At 45.7% G+C, this 14,174-nt stretch overlaps 5 protein-coding genes across 5 annotated transcripts; 2 read left to right on the top strand and 3 right to left on the bottom strand. All coding sequences in view use genetic code 12, as the record gives it.

Moving 5' to 3' along the window:
* Nucleotides 1-88: 88 nt before the first annotated feature.
* On the bottom strand, nt 89-5,809 carry CXQ87_001089 (diacylglycerol kinase; the record flags this gene model as incomplete). The annotated part of the gene is made up of 2 exons (XM_025479639.1): nt 89-4,348; nt 4,910-5,809. 2 exons carry the CDS (start codon nt 5,807-5,809, stop codon nt 89-91), a joined length of 5,160 nt encoding a protein of 1,719 aa, XP_025339112.1.
* Nucleotides 5,810-7,738: 1,929 nt separating this feature from the next.
* CXQ87_001090 (uncharacterized protein) lies at nt 7,739-8,668 on the bottom strand (the record flags this gene model as incomplete). Its single annotated transcript, XM_025479640.1, has 1 exon — nt 7,739-8,668. One exon carries the CDS (start codon nt 8,666-8,668, stop codon nt 7,739-7,741), a length of 930 nt encoding a protein of 309 aa, XP_025339113.1.
* Nucleotides 8,669-8,763: 95 nt separating this feature from the next.
* Nucleotides 8,764-10,172, top strand: CXQ87_001091 (uncharacterized protein; the record flags this gene model as incomplete). Its single annotated transcript, XM_025479641.1, has 2 exons — nt 8,764-8,961; nt 8,997-10,172. The coding sequence occupies 2 exons, from the start codon at nt 8,764-8,766 to the stop codon at nt 10,170-10,172; spliced, it is 1,374 nt and encodes a 457-aa protein (XP_025339114.1).
* Nucleotides 10,173-10,202: 30 nt separating this feature from the next.
* CXQ87_001092 (uncharacterized protein) lies at nt 10,203-11,909 on the bottom strand (the record flags this gene model as incomplete). The annotated part of the gene is made up of 1 exon (XM_025479642.1): nt 10,203-11,909. One exon carries the CDS (start codon nt 11,907-11,909, stop codon nt 10,203-10,205), a length of 1,707 nt encoding a protein of 568 aa, XP_025339115.1.
* Nucleotides 11,910-12,345: 436 nt separating this feature from the next.
* On the top strand, nt 12,346-14,124 carry CXQ87_001093 (NAPDH-dependent diflavin reductase; the record flags this gene model as incomplete). The annotated part of the gene is made up of 1 exon (XM_025479643.1): nt 12,346-14,124. The coding sequence occupies one exon, from the start codon at nt 12,346-12,348 to the stop codon at nt 14,122-14,124; it is 1,779 nt and encodes a 592-aa protein (XP_025339116.1).
* Between the last annotated feature and the right edge of the window lie 50 nt (nt 14,125-14,174).

Below are 14,174 nucleotides of genomic sequence, written 5' to 3' on the forward strand. Positions count from 1 at the left end.
ATCTATCTTGTATTATTAAACCTTATAGAAATCAATACATTCTATCCTTTTATGTCTTCTAGTATTGATTTATCAATGCTGCGATGAACTAGCCTCTGTGGGCAAAATCATCTTTTGTAATGCTGGACTTTTCACACATCTGTTGGAAGATGCTGTGCTTCAGGTTGAATAAGTTCCAAGGGGTATCAAACTCCTTGATCTCGCCCTTGTCCAATACCAAAATTCTATCGTAGTTCACGATTGTCTTCAATCTATGAGCAATGCACAAGATTGTGCAATCAGTAAACTCCCTCTGAATCGTTTCCTGAATTTTACTATCAGTCTCATAATCGACTGACGAAGTGGCCTCATCCAAGATCAAAATTTTGGAACCTCTGACCAATGCTCTAGCGAATGAAATAAGTTGCCTCTCACCCAAGGAGAAATTAGAACCGTTATCCTCAACTTCTCTGTCCAAATGGAATTTGAAAAGATTATCGCTGTTCTTTGTTTGGTTCTTGATTGTGGAGAGCTTGGAGCTTTCAATGAGACCGGCTCTTCTCATGGCATCCCACAAATCGTCGTCTGAACTTGCACCGAACGGGTCCAAGTTTTTACGGATAGAACCTCTGAAAAGCACAGGATCTTGTGGAATGATGGAAAGCTTGGATCTTAAGTCACGGAGACCAAGTTTGCTGATGTCAACGCCATCAATCTCAATCTTGCCCTCGTTCAACTCTGACAATCTGTACAACGCTGTCATTATGGAAGACTTTCCGGCACCTGTTCTACCACAGATTCCTATCTTTTCAAGGGGCTTGATGTCCATGTTGAGGGACTTCAACACGTTGGGCAAGCCGGGCCTGTATGCCAACGACACATTGACAAAACTGATGTTTCCCTGTTCAGGCCATGTAGCCGGAAGATTAGAGTTCTCAAAAGTGTATGGGGCTTCCTGTTCCAAGTGGAATGCGTATTCACAGATTCGCTCAACGGCGTTCATCTCATTCTCCACTTGGGTGTAAGTTCTCACCAACATAGATAACTGACCTGCAATCTGCAACACATAGGATAATAATAAACCGGTTGCAGCAGCACCGATGTCAAACACTCTGAAAATACAGAGGAAACAGATGATAATCGCAAACAACATGGCGATGATGTCCAAATGAATAGCCAACCAACGCTGATTCGCAATAGTCAAGTAATAAGCCTCGTTCATATTATCGATGAAAGTCGAGTTTTTCTTCTTAAAACGCTCCTGAGCATTATAAGCCTTGATAGTGTTCATTCCACTGAGAGTTTCATTGAAATTGTTGTAAACAAATGATCTTTGCGTGGCTTCAAGTCTCTTTATCTCTCTAGCAGATGCCTGATAGAAGTTAGCCACAGATACGAAGATCATTCCCAAAAACGGAATGGCGATGGCAAACCATGGAAGATAGACCACACACAAGATAATGACACCAACAATATTTGACAAGAAGTAGATCAACATTCTAATCTGGTTTCCAATTTCGTTGTCCAATGTATCTGTGTCCTTCGTAAATCTGTTGAGAATTCTTCCCATAGGGGTTGTGTCCATGAACGACATTGGGGCACGCAAAACTCTGCTGACCGCCTTTAAGTTCAAAACCTTAGCAGCCTCGTTAGTCATGTAAGCCACGATAACAAACTCTGAAGACAAGAAGACGAAGGCGAGCACGGTAAACATGACATAAAATCCGATGTAGAAACCGTTGTCTTTTCCGTCGAATTTGAACTCTGACCAGAAAGTCAACCAGGTATTAGTGAACAACTGACAGAAAATGGCAAAGATTGTCAAGGTGATGACAATGGGCACACCCGAGTATAGCTTGAAGAAACCTGATCCATATTTGACATAATTTTTGTAGACGACTCCCTTGATTCGATTAACAGCGCGCCCCTCTTGAGACATAAGACGACCATCTTGTTGTTCATTAACATTGTAGTTGTGACGCTCTGCTTCCTCGTCTGGGATGGTGCTTTGCTTTTGAGAAAGTTGGCGTTGAATCATCTCGCGATCTTCAACTTCAGGATCTTCACCAAGAGCCTCCTCTGACAGTGCTTCTTCCTCTTCTTCCCCAGCCGATTCGGAGCTGAACTTCATCAAGTGGTCAAAGCCTGGATTGGACTTTCTCAATTCTTCGAAAGTACCAATGTCTACGGAACCATCTCCATTAAGGAAAATCACACGGTCAGCAGCGCCGATCAAAGACAACTGGTGAGTGGCCAAGATCCTTGTCTTCTCCTTCAAGAGCCCCAAAATACAGTTATTCATGATGTGCTTACCGACACGAGCATCCACAGCACTCAAAACATCATCCAAAAGAACGATGTCCCTGTTCGCGTAAACAGCTCTAGCCAAGTTGATTCTCGCCTTCTGCCCTCCAGACAAGTTGATGCCTCTTTCACCAATTTCAGTTTTATCACCAGCAGGCAAGATTTCCAAGTCACTCTCGAGAGAGCATGCAAAAAGAATGGAGTCATACTTCTCTTGATCGAACTCCTCACCAAACAAAATGTTCTCTCTGACGGTAGCGTTCTGAATCCATGGAGTTTCACAAAGCAAAAGACTTCCGTTTACATCAACAGAACCGTCAACACGTTTCATGAAGCCAGCAAGAGCATTCAACAAGGAAGTTTTTCCTGAGCCGATAAGTCCGGTAATGACGATAAACTCATTCTTCTGGACATCAAGATTGATATTGTTCAAACCCGAGAAAATAGTGGCTTCCATAGTGGAGTCACCGGTAGAATATGTGGTAAGTTTGGGCTCGACGTCAGACTCCTTCGCAGTATTAGTTGACAGCGACAGTTTGTTATCTGTCTGTAGTTCCTCAACCTTGTCCTTTTCATTACTCGAATTTTCTTTTGGTTCCGGGTTCTCTTTATCATTTTCCTCCTCCTCCTCCTCATCATGATCGCTCTGATCAAATGTTTCCCACTCAAAACAAGCCCCCTTCAAAGAGATGGCAAGGTTCTGGTAGTCCATTTCATCCTGAACTTCGGGTGAAGCATAGATAGCAGTAGCGTTTGCATCAACTTCTTCGGCAGCCAAGAACTGGGCAGCTCTAAATATACCGACAAGGGCATCTGAGCCACTAGCCAACGCAAGTGGTAACATGATAACCTGTTGGGCCAAGGAGTTGAACAATGAAATGGAAGAGAACAAACTGGCAGGGTCCTTCGTGGAGCCGGCAGTGGCGTATAACACCAAGAAAGACGCCATGGATGCAAACAATGTAAGGCACATTGCCAGGGAAAGGATAATATTTCTGCCAACTTGCATTTTGTAGATGATATTCATTTCTTTAGAACGGTTTTTACCAATAACATCATTGTAAGGCTCCTCCCATGAGTAGAATTTTATAATTTTGAGGTTGTTGAGCACTTCCTTGATGTAGTTGACTCTGGCATCGGTGTACTTGTTGGCTTTCTTTCTGTACTGGAAAAGTTTACCGGTCAACACCATGATGGCAAACAAAAAGACAAACACAAGGCCGATACCGACCAAAGCGGGGGCTCCAATATTCCAAATCAAAATACCGATAGCGACTGCAGTAGGAATGGGAAACGAAACGAGGAAAGGCTGAAAGCCCAATGCGAAATCAATACGGGCCAAATCTGTGCCCATCATGGATGTAATCTTTGAACCGGGGTATTCGTGTTTGGCACGGTCACTCAAACGGAAAGACTTATCGAGGAATGCTTTTGTTAAAACGCCCTTCACTTGGGCGCCTGTGAGCATGGCGTTCTGAAAGCCATGGTTGATCAAGATACCGATAAGAAGCACCATGAATGATGCGCCCAACGCGTAACCAACACCTTTACCAACCTGGGTATCAAGACCTAATGCATGATTCTCGACAAACTGGATAAGACGTTTGGAAAGCAAAGGATTCGTCACGGCGGCGGTATTGGCCAATGTATTGTACAAGCATGCAAGACCGTATTGCCACTTGAAAGTCTCAAGAATTGCCCAAGCACAGAGCATTTTGGGAGGCTGATGGTCAGCAAGATCCTCCTCTGCTGGTACAGAGCTTGTTTCCGGTGTCTCGCCTCTGGCCTTGCACTTAGCTGCGATATGCTTTCTGCGATTATTACTGAGACGGCGTTCGAAAATACCTTCAAAGCGAGCGGTCATGGCAGCCACCTCATTTTCGTCATTAAGTCTGTACAAATCTTGAGTTTCCAAAGTACGCTTGTACCCACTGCTCATCACGGGGTGTAGCCACCAGAAGAAGATGGCTGAGATGATGTTCGGTCTCTTTGGATAAACGATACGCTCATCTTCGTAAGGAATGGGCGGGACCTTCTTAGAGAGGAAGGGCGTCAAAAGCCGCTTCTGTCGGGGTTGTTCCATAGCAATGCTGGATCAGTAGAAACGGAATTAGTCTGCTTAAGTAGTTGCACGGAGAAGAAGCGGAGGCGCGGATATGCACGGAGTTTACCAGTACGGTTGGAAGAGTGCACGCAGCCTAAGACAGTGGAAAAAGTTGCAGCCTATCGAGTGAACGGCTGGGGAGGGCGTTAAATAGTAAGGGAGCCACGTCACGAGGCCTTGAAGGGAAAAAAATGAATGATAAGCTTACGATAATAAGAAGGTTTGGGTAAGTCGTACGCAAATAAAAAAAAAAAAGCATGACTAGTGGGATTAGTAATTAATGCTGGGCTTGCCAGGGGGGGTTTTTCCCTAGCCCTAAGTTGCCTTTGCTGTTGCCACTTCGCGAAGGTCTCGGTGATTGCGGCGAAAGTGGTCGAAATTCGGCCTCTCGGTGATCGGATGCGGAAAGATTGAGAACACAAAATGGTCCTTCTAGGGTAATCACACTCTATCTGTCAGTGGGAGAGCTTATCTAGAAATTGCTAAGCGACAGCGAAGCATCTAAAGGTGGGTTGCCCAGACAAGCACGTACAAGAGAATTGCACTCATGACGGGGATGATGAAATTGTCGTCGATGCCGCCGATATCTGATGCCTCCAGGATCGATGCAGCCAAACCGGTTGCGATGGCGTACACATGCAAGCTCATTTTGGAGGTGTCTTCCGTCCAAAAAATCATGCCTGGCTTGTTAACGTGTGCCCATGCCACACAGAAGTATCCGTAGAACAAGTAGCACAGGAAAACGCCGGTAGCAAAACTGGCCAAACAGCCTGCCAATGACTTGCCAGGCATGACTTTGGGGGTGTATTTGCCCCAAAGACGACCGACAGTCAGAGCAGCGGTGTCAGCCCAACTCAACAAGAGAACAGCCATAACGGCAATGTCTTTTGGAGCAGAGGTGAATACAAGCAGCACGCCCAAGGCGTAGAAAAGCGTGCCGTTGTACCCGTTGATCTCGCTTTGTCTCAGGATAAGACCAAACAAGCGGGTCATCACCTTGTTGACCTTCGGATTGTGGAGACGAACATAGTCATTGATGAAAAGCACGGCCGTCAAGAAAACCATTGGCCAGAGAATCTGGTTAATGGTGGCACCAAGCGTGTAGAGCCAAAGCGAAAATGGCCCGATCAGCAGGTGCAATAACTTCCGGGGCACCTCGTGTCTGATGGCCCATTCCTTCCAGGTCTCCTTCTGGGCTGGAGTGGATACGTTCTTGATATCGCCGTTGCCGCCTTTGGTTTCAACGGAGTCATCGTCGCTTAGCAGGACGTTACTGATCACTGAAATCAGGTCCTCGGAATCGCTCACCTCGGTAGGCTCATCCACAAAAGTAGGGTCCTCTTCTTCGTTATAGTTATCAAATGACGCATTGACGAGCCTCTTGCGGGCAACGGGTGTCGTGGGTATCACGGGAACAGACATCCTTGAAAATAGATGATGTTTGTTTGGGCCTGTTTATTGTGCGATGCGATGCGTGGTCAGCAATACGGCAGTGGATGATTTGCTAGTGGATGGGAAATTCAATAATTGCTTCACAATTGAAATAAATGTGTTTGATTCGTGGCGTTGTTTTTTTATGGAACACCGCTGCTGTCAAATCGAAGGGCTATGTAGGCTTTGTGGGAGATACCCGCTTTATATACTGTCTTCTCGGAGTTGCTCCTCGGTCCAGCTCCGCCAAGCCAGATCAGCGAACAATTGTTGGGATTGACCACAAAGGCGTTCTAATTTGACACAACGGTTTATTTTAAACAAAGAAAAACACGGTAGTGGTATATATTTCTGGATCGACAACAGACTTCTGTCGGACGATTGGTCGGCCAAATAAGCCTCCTCAGATAATGAAACAGTCTTCGGCACGCCATTGTACCACGAATGGCAATCAATCGGTGGACAATTGAACATTTGTTCTCTAGCTTATTGGAATCCCTTTAAGAACTCGCTGAAATGTTTTTCCGATAAAGTCGTAGATTACGCGTTTCACAACCATGTCTGGTTTGCAGCCATTGTACAATAACCATGCTTCTTATCCGTTGCTTCCTCCCGATATGTTTGATACCCATATCAGTAGCAGTGAGCTCCAATGAAGCCTTAGAACGATTCCAGGAACACCTTCGATTGTTCCGGGGCGTTTTGGGTGCAAAAAACGAAACCCATCTTGCTCTCCTTAAACAAGCTCTTTCCAATACGCCTACCCAAGACAAAGTGGTACCGTCAGTGACCAATGAAGTCGACCAAATCTTCTCGATATTACCGGTGGGAGAATTACCGCCTGTCTCGAGGACCGAGACTGCAACAGTGACGGTCACCTCAGTGACTACACCAGAGCCCATTGAGCCATCCTTGCTTGAGGACATCTTCCAGAGCCTCTTGCAAAAGCATTTTGAATCCTTATCAATGGAGGCAAAATCCACTACGGCCAGCGCCAGCTCAAAACAACAAAGTTCCGTCGGAACAGAGCCATTGCGATTGAGCCCAGAGTATGGACTGGATTTTCCTGGTTTCGAAACAGCCACATCAGCATGGGCGGTAGAAAGTGACGCTATATTGGAGCAGGTTTCTGATGAGCCCAATATGTCACCGACGCAAAACGTGGAATCGATTGCAACGGAAACTCAGGATTCAACTATACTTCAAGAACAGCCGAGGGGTGGAAGAAAGAAGCAGCTCATCAATCACAAAAGCTCGAATAAAATCGAGATCTTGCCGCAATTCAGACATCACGATAAGGCGCCTGTGGTGGTTGGACGAGCTTATGGGAAACCCAAGACAGCTTGGTATGGTGAGTATGCGAGGTCCCATACACAAGCTACTTCATCTGTGACGTTGGTTTCAGATCCTGAAATAACTACCGATTCCGAATCAAGTTCCTCGGTAACGGAGGTATCGGTCTTGACACCACTGGTTGTCGAAATTGATGATTGGGGATCCATAAACGGCAAATCTCACACGGAGATGGAACATTCAATGTTGTCTGATCAGCCAGAGGTAACTGAAACTCCAAACAGATCCACCGCACCTAAAAATGGTATGTACCCCACACCCACAACGCAGATAGGCGAGGAGATCCGGTCTCACGATGCCACAACCAAAGCTGTTCCATCTAGACGACGACCGCCAGCCAGAGGTGTGGCCCCAGATCTGAAAATATCTTCACGAGGCAAAGGCATCGATCAAATCTCTTATGCCACAGCAGCACCTCGAACCCCAGAGTACATCAAGTCGAACAGAGACAGACGCAAGAAGACCAGGGCCGCCAACATTTACGACGTGTTCTCAAACATGGCATCACATCTGCCAACATACTCCCTGACCACTGCAATCATAGTGTTCACTTTCTTTTTTGTCTTTTTATAGATGCTCACTCTCCAACTTGTGTATCACCTTCCGAGCCACATCCACGTACGGCTCCAGGATAGCATCATTTGGGTGCAGCACAACGACTGGCTTACCAGAGTCCGACTGTGTGCAAATAATCTCGTTGAGTGGGATGTCGGCTAAAACATCTAGACCATTCTTTTCAGCTTCTCTGGCTGCACCATCAGTGCCAAAGACATGGGATTCATGTTTGCAATTGGGGCACAAGAAGAAACTCATATTTTGCACCAATCCAAGCACGGGCGTATTGACCTTGTTGAACATCGCCATACCCTTCACAGCGTCTATAAGTGCTATGTCCTGAGGAGTCGATACAATGACTGCACCGTCAACTTTCAACTGCTGTGTAACACTCAATTGTGTGTCACCAGTTCCGGGAGGCATGTCAATGACCAAGTAATCAAGCACTGGCCACTCTACCTCGAACATCAATTGTTGTAGTGCTTTCATCACCATAAGGCCCCTCCATACCACTGCATTCTCAGGAGGCACTAAGAAGCCCATTGACATGGACGGTAGGCCGTAGTTAGTCATTGGAAGCAATTTGCCCAGTTCAGATAGTCTAGGCTCGCCATCTAGCTTGAGCAACTTGGGGATCGATGGTCCGAAGATATCCACATCAAGTATTCCTGTGCTTTTGCCCAACTTCTGGAGGCCCAAAGCGGTATTCACAGCCACCGTGGACTTTCCAACGCCTCCTTTTCCTGAGGCTACTAAAATGGTTCTCTTCACGTTCGGGATTCTCTGCTTTACCGGAAGTCCCTTAGACATCCGGGGCATCTGAGGAGCATTCTTATCTTTGGGAAGGCCAAGAGGGTTTTCATGGCGCAAGGGCTGTGACAGAGCAATGCTCCTTGAGATAAATTGTGGCCGGATGAACCTTGTAGTTTTCGTTGCAATCATGGTATTCTCTGAATCTGAGTTGATGTGGATTAGTGATGGGTGCGAAGAGATGCGAAGATCAATATACCCCAGCTTTTCATCTAACACAACGGACTATGTTCCGTCCGACCATATATGCATTATCCACGAAGCCTGGGAGGGCAGCAATCGGAGTTATCCGAGTCCTGGGTCCACATTCACTGTACATCTACAACCAGCTTACTGTCACCAAGAAACAGCCTCTACCTCAGAAGACGAGTGTACGCAAGTTGTATGAACCAGGTACGAAGCTGCTACTAGATGAGGCACTCACGGTGTTTTTCAAGGCACCAAAGACATATACCGGGAGGATTTATTAGAGCTCCATGTACATGGCGGTACGGCTATTGTTCAATCTGTATTGGAGTCCATCAAGAAGCTACATAGTCCTGAAAAGGGCATTGAGATACGACACGCCGAGAATGGCGAGTTTTCACATAGAGCTTTCTTGAATGGAAGATTTGATCTTACAGAGATTGAAGGAATCAGAGAAATGATAGATGCAGAGACCGAGACACAAAGGAAGGCTGCTTTGGCCTCGCTCACCGGTGATACGAAGAAGACTGTCACCAGTTGGAGGACAGAAATTGTAAACAACGTGGCCCTTCTTACCACTGTGGTTGATTTCGGTGAAGAACATGATCTCGAAGAAACAAGACACTTGTTTGAGCAGGTGGACCACAACATCGATGCACTCAAGTCCCGAATTCAGGACTATCTACATAGGGTTAAGCAGTCTGATGTTTTACTCCAGGGGATCAAGGTGAGTCTTCTAGGGCCAGTGAACGCCGGCAAACTGTCTTTGTTGAACTACCTAGCCAATCGAGAAACAGCCATTGTTAGCGATATTGCGGGAACCACCAGAGATGTTATAGATGTGCCGCTTGATATCAATGGCTACAAGGTTGTTGTTGGTGATACTGCTGGAATAAGGTCATTGAAGGACGCTGACTCTATAGAAGTGGAGGGTATTAGAAGGGCTAAGAAGAGGGCTTTGGCTGGCGATATAGTTTTGGCTGTGGTCCCTGTGAACGAGCCCATTGAAGATTCTTTGGTGGAAAACATACAACTCTTGAAGGATGCCAAGCAGGAGATAGTGGTTGTTCTCAACAAATCGGATCTTACTGACAAGGTCAGTATACCACTGTTTTCGGAGCAACTAGGTCTACCACAAGAGGCATTCCATGTGGTTTCTTGTAAAACAGGGAACGGCATGAAGGAACTCCAAAAGACGCTCACTAATAGATTTAAAGAGGCCACAACCTCGGAACCTGTGATTCTCACTGGCCGTACTCAAGATCTTCTTGAGAACGACGTTCTATTCGGTCTAGAAGAGTTCAAAAGATGGAAAGAGGAAGACGATATCATTCTTGCGTTGGAGAGCTTGAGAATATCTGCTGAGGGTATTGGCAAAATTACAGGAGACGCTGTTGGTGTTGAGGAGATTTTGGGCGTCGTTTTTCTGAGTTTCTGTATTGGAAAATAGTGTGGTGATATAATACAAAGGTGGTGTCTTTTATGGGTTGTGGCAGTTCACCATGAGCTGAAACTTTTCCACCTCCCAGTTAAGTTTTATCTGCTGTAGTTGGTGTCTAGTGTGACGAGACCCTAGGTCATTTTCTGGCTCAGGTTCATCTTTACGAAGACTCTTGGCCAAGTTGGGTGAAAGGCGCAATTCAAAGTTTATGATATTGAGACCGTAACTCAATTTCAACTCGAATTGAAGGCCCAAGAGAGACTTGGCGTCATTAAGTGGGTCTTCTTCCTCATATATTTCACAGCCAGATACCTTGTCGTCATTTATGAAGAGAGCGACCAGGAAGTCCTCCTCAGCGTTTCCTTTGAGAATACCTTGACCACCCACGAGGTCTTTCTTCTTCAAGTTGTAGATGAACTCATGTAAGCTGACCTTGAGGGAAATGAAAGAAGATGCCTCAGCAGGTAGGTTGATTGTGTATGCTTTGGTGGAGTAACCGATAGGACCAAACTTGTATTGAAACAAAGTGGCAGCGTTCAACACGGACACATCGGGAAACATGTCTCTTTTGTAGTTCTGAGCTGGTGTGATAAGCGCTGGTCCCTGTTGAGCAAGGGAAGTGGCAATCTGCTGTGTGGCTGAATGCGAGGAGGAGAAGGTTGCACCTCTGATGAACACTTCGTCACTAGAAGGAGTGATTGGGGTCTTGCCCATGACATTGGACTCTGTAGCATCAAGCTTGTGTTTGGCATCTTCATCCTCATCCTCGCCCTCCTCGGTATCGGAATCCTCCTGCTTGATTCCACTGTCACCATCCGCTGCTCTGCGGGCCTCTTCCTCTTCCTGAAGCACCTTCTTTGATTTTCTGCCTCTCTTTTTCTTTTGCGGCTGGGGAGTTTCGGACTTCAAGTTCAACTTGAGCTTCATTGGCTCCTTAGGTGCCTTGACCTTCAATTTGAGCTTCGACTGAGGAATGGCTTCCTGTTTCAAGGAGTTGAACTTCTCCTCAAACACCTCTCTCAACTTGCGTGCATCCTCGTAAATCAAGGAAGATGGGTCATTGAAAGTTTGGGCGTTAGTGAAGATGAGTACGGTAGCGTCGTAGAATGCCTGCAAGTTATCCTCGAGGGACTTATCCTCGTCAAACAAGCCATTTGTGAGCAGGTTCTTGACATCCAGGAAAGAAGTAGGCTGCTCGATTAATTTGTAGTAGTCAGGGTACTCGTCGGGATCAACAACTTCCATAAATGGTCCGCTGAGTACACCATCTTCTGGGAATTCATGGGCAATGACCTCTTCCAAGATATCGTCAGCAATCTTTGGCAAATCAGCAACTGTAATGGAGCTCAGAGACTCTGCAAATTGATCGGCACGCGAGGTCACGTACTCTAATAGCTTCTTGGCATCCGCCACAATCCATGACTCCGGGTCGTTATATTTCAGCGCATTCTCATACATGAGATTGAAGTCCAGCACAAAGTCTTGGGCATTCTCATAGGTACCTCTTGCCACTTTCTTGTTGATTTCATTCAATGAGATAGGTTCGTCGATGAGCGTGTAGTAGTCCGGGTACAATTTCTTCGAGGGAAGCTTGACAAAAGCTGTCACCAAAGCACGTTCACCATTATCGTCTTGCAAGCCTTCGATTTCTTCTAATACAGATTTAAAAAAATCTTCAGCCGACTGACCTTTATGTCTTTTAGGCGCGCCGTGGTCTCCAGCAGCGGCTCTCTTCACCCGAGGCATGGTTTATAGAAGTAGTAGTAGGTGAGCATTTGTTGATTTTGACCGCCGCAATGTATGCAGGTGCTGCAAAATCAAGACACTAAATATCACCACAAAGCAGCCTTTGGGTGAGTCCAAGTAACTTCAGAGTGAAACAAAGTAGAAGACTTTTCTATTATTTTATTTCAACCTATCCTTAAAGACGCCGAAATGGGTCTGTGGTCGTGATATCACGTGAGAGGTATGGAAAATTAACTATAGAGCCGATAATTATGGAATTTTATCAACCAAATCCTATCATCTTCTTGTTTCTTTACAAATTTACTATAGAGATTTGTACACTTTCTTTGACCCTTAATTATAGTATTATACGGCCCTAAGGGTTACAGTGGTGTAAGGGTCTTTCACCGCTATAGTAGCGCTAGGCGGCTCAAGATGATAAACCGAAATACCATTCATGACTGCTGCCCCACAAGTCGATAGTGTGGCTATCTTATATGGCAGCGAGTCTGGAAATGCTCAAGACTACGCCTACTTCCTAGCTCAAAAGTTACGCTACAACTCCTTGAAGCCCATCGTATCCTCCCTTGATTCGTTTCCACTCAAGAGTCTAGTGACTGATGTTCAGTACCTTATTGTTGTATGCTCCACCACAGGCCAGGGCGAGGTTCCTCGAAATGCAAAGAAGTTCATTAAGTTCTTGTTGAAGAAGAAACTACCCGACGATCTTCTAAATCACATCAAGTTCACCACTTTCGGAGTCGGTGACTCGTCTTACCCAAAGTTCAACTACGCGATCAAGAAGATACATATTAGACTTCGGCAACTTGGCTGTAAGGAGCTTTGCCCAAGATGCGAGAGCGATGAGCAGTCACCCGAAGGTGTTGATGGTTACTACGCGGAATGGGAAACCTCGGTCATTGATGCCCTTCAGAAAGAGTTCACCAATATTTTCACGATAGACGACCATGTCCTTCTTCCCCCTGTTTTCGGATTGACAGTAAGGGATGGTCCAAACATTCTGGCTGACTCTGATTTGACTACAACCAGAAAGGCGAAGGGGTTGTCTATGGGAACTATCGTGAAGAACGAACGTAAAACAGCAGAGGGCCATTTCCAAGATGTGAGGCATGTGGTTGTGGAGGATAATGCTCACAATCTTTCTTATATCCCTGGTGACACACTCGCTTTGTATCCACCTAACGATGATAGAAGTGTGGATTTGCTTTTGGAGCTGCAACCCCACTGGCTTCCTTTGGCCGATAAACCGCTAGATTTCAAGGCTGTTCCAGACGTTGAAGGGGGTTTCATCGATGAAAGTCAACTCACTTTGAGAAACTTAATTAAATATCATTTGGATATTATGTCGATTCCAAGGCGTTCGTTCTTCGCTCTCTTGCACCATTTTGTGGACACACTGACTGAGGAGGGAGAAAGAGAAAAGGAAAAACTCTACGAGTTTAGCACGTTGGCCGAGGCAGAAGATCTTTACAACTATGCAAATCGTCCAAGAAGACTGATTCTCGAGACTATCATGGAGTTCGAGAAAAATCTCAAAATCCCATTGGAGTATGTGCTTGACTTGTTTCCACTCATCAAGGTCAGGCTTTTCCTGATTGCCTCTAAATCTTCATCCGACACTGTTGAGATTATTGCGGGCATCGTTGAATACAAAACAATTCTCAGAAGAATCAGACGTGGATTATGCACAAAGTGGCTTAAGCAGTTGCAAGAAGGAGACTCGGTTGTTTTCTCGATTCATAAATCGAATCTCAATTTCAGTCTCCCTGAAAAGCCAAACCCACCTGTCATCATGATCTCACCCGGCACTGGTGTTGCCCCAATGAAGTCACTCATAGAGCAGGAAGCAGGTCAGCGTGAGCTCCATCTCTTCTACGGTTGCCGGTATTCTATCAAAGACTACCTCTTTCAAGAGCTATGGGAAGATTTAGAAGCAAAGGGACAACTTCAGATGTATCCTTGCTTCTCGAGAGATCCAGGATCAAAAATCAAATACGTCCAAGACAGGCTCTTCGTGGAGCAGAAAACGGTTGCAAAATTGATTCTTGAAGAGAATGCTATTGTATTCGTGTGTGGTTCCAGTGGCAACATGCCACGCCAGGTCAGAGTCACCCTTGTCGAGATTTTGAAAAAATCGGGTCTTGAAGAGGTCGAAGCAGACAAGTATCTTTATAATATGGAGGACTCTGGCCGATACATTCAAGAGACTTGGTAACCAATCCTGGATAGCCTTGCATACATAAAACCGCACCCGCATTTTTTCCA

This window comes from Candidozyma duobushaemuli (assembly GCF_002926085.2).
Source record: "Candidozyma duobushaemuli strain B09383 chromosome Unknown A_B09383, whole genome shotgun sequence".
Taxonomy (NCBI): domain Eukaryota; kingdom Fungi; phylum Ascomycota; class Pichiomycetes; order Serinales; family Metschnikowiaceae; genus Candidozyma; species Candidozyma duobushaemuli.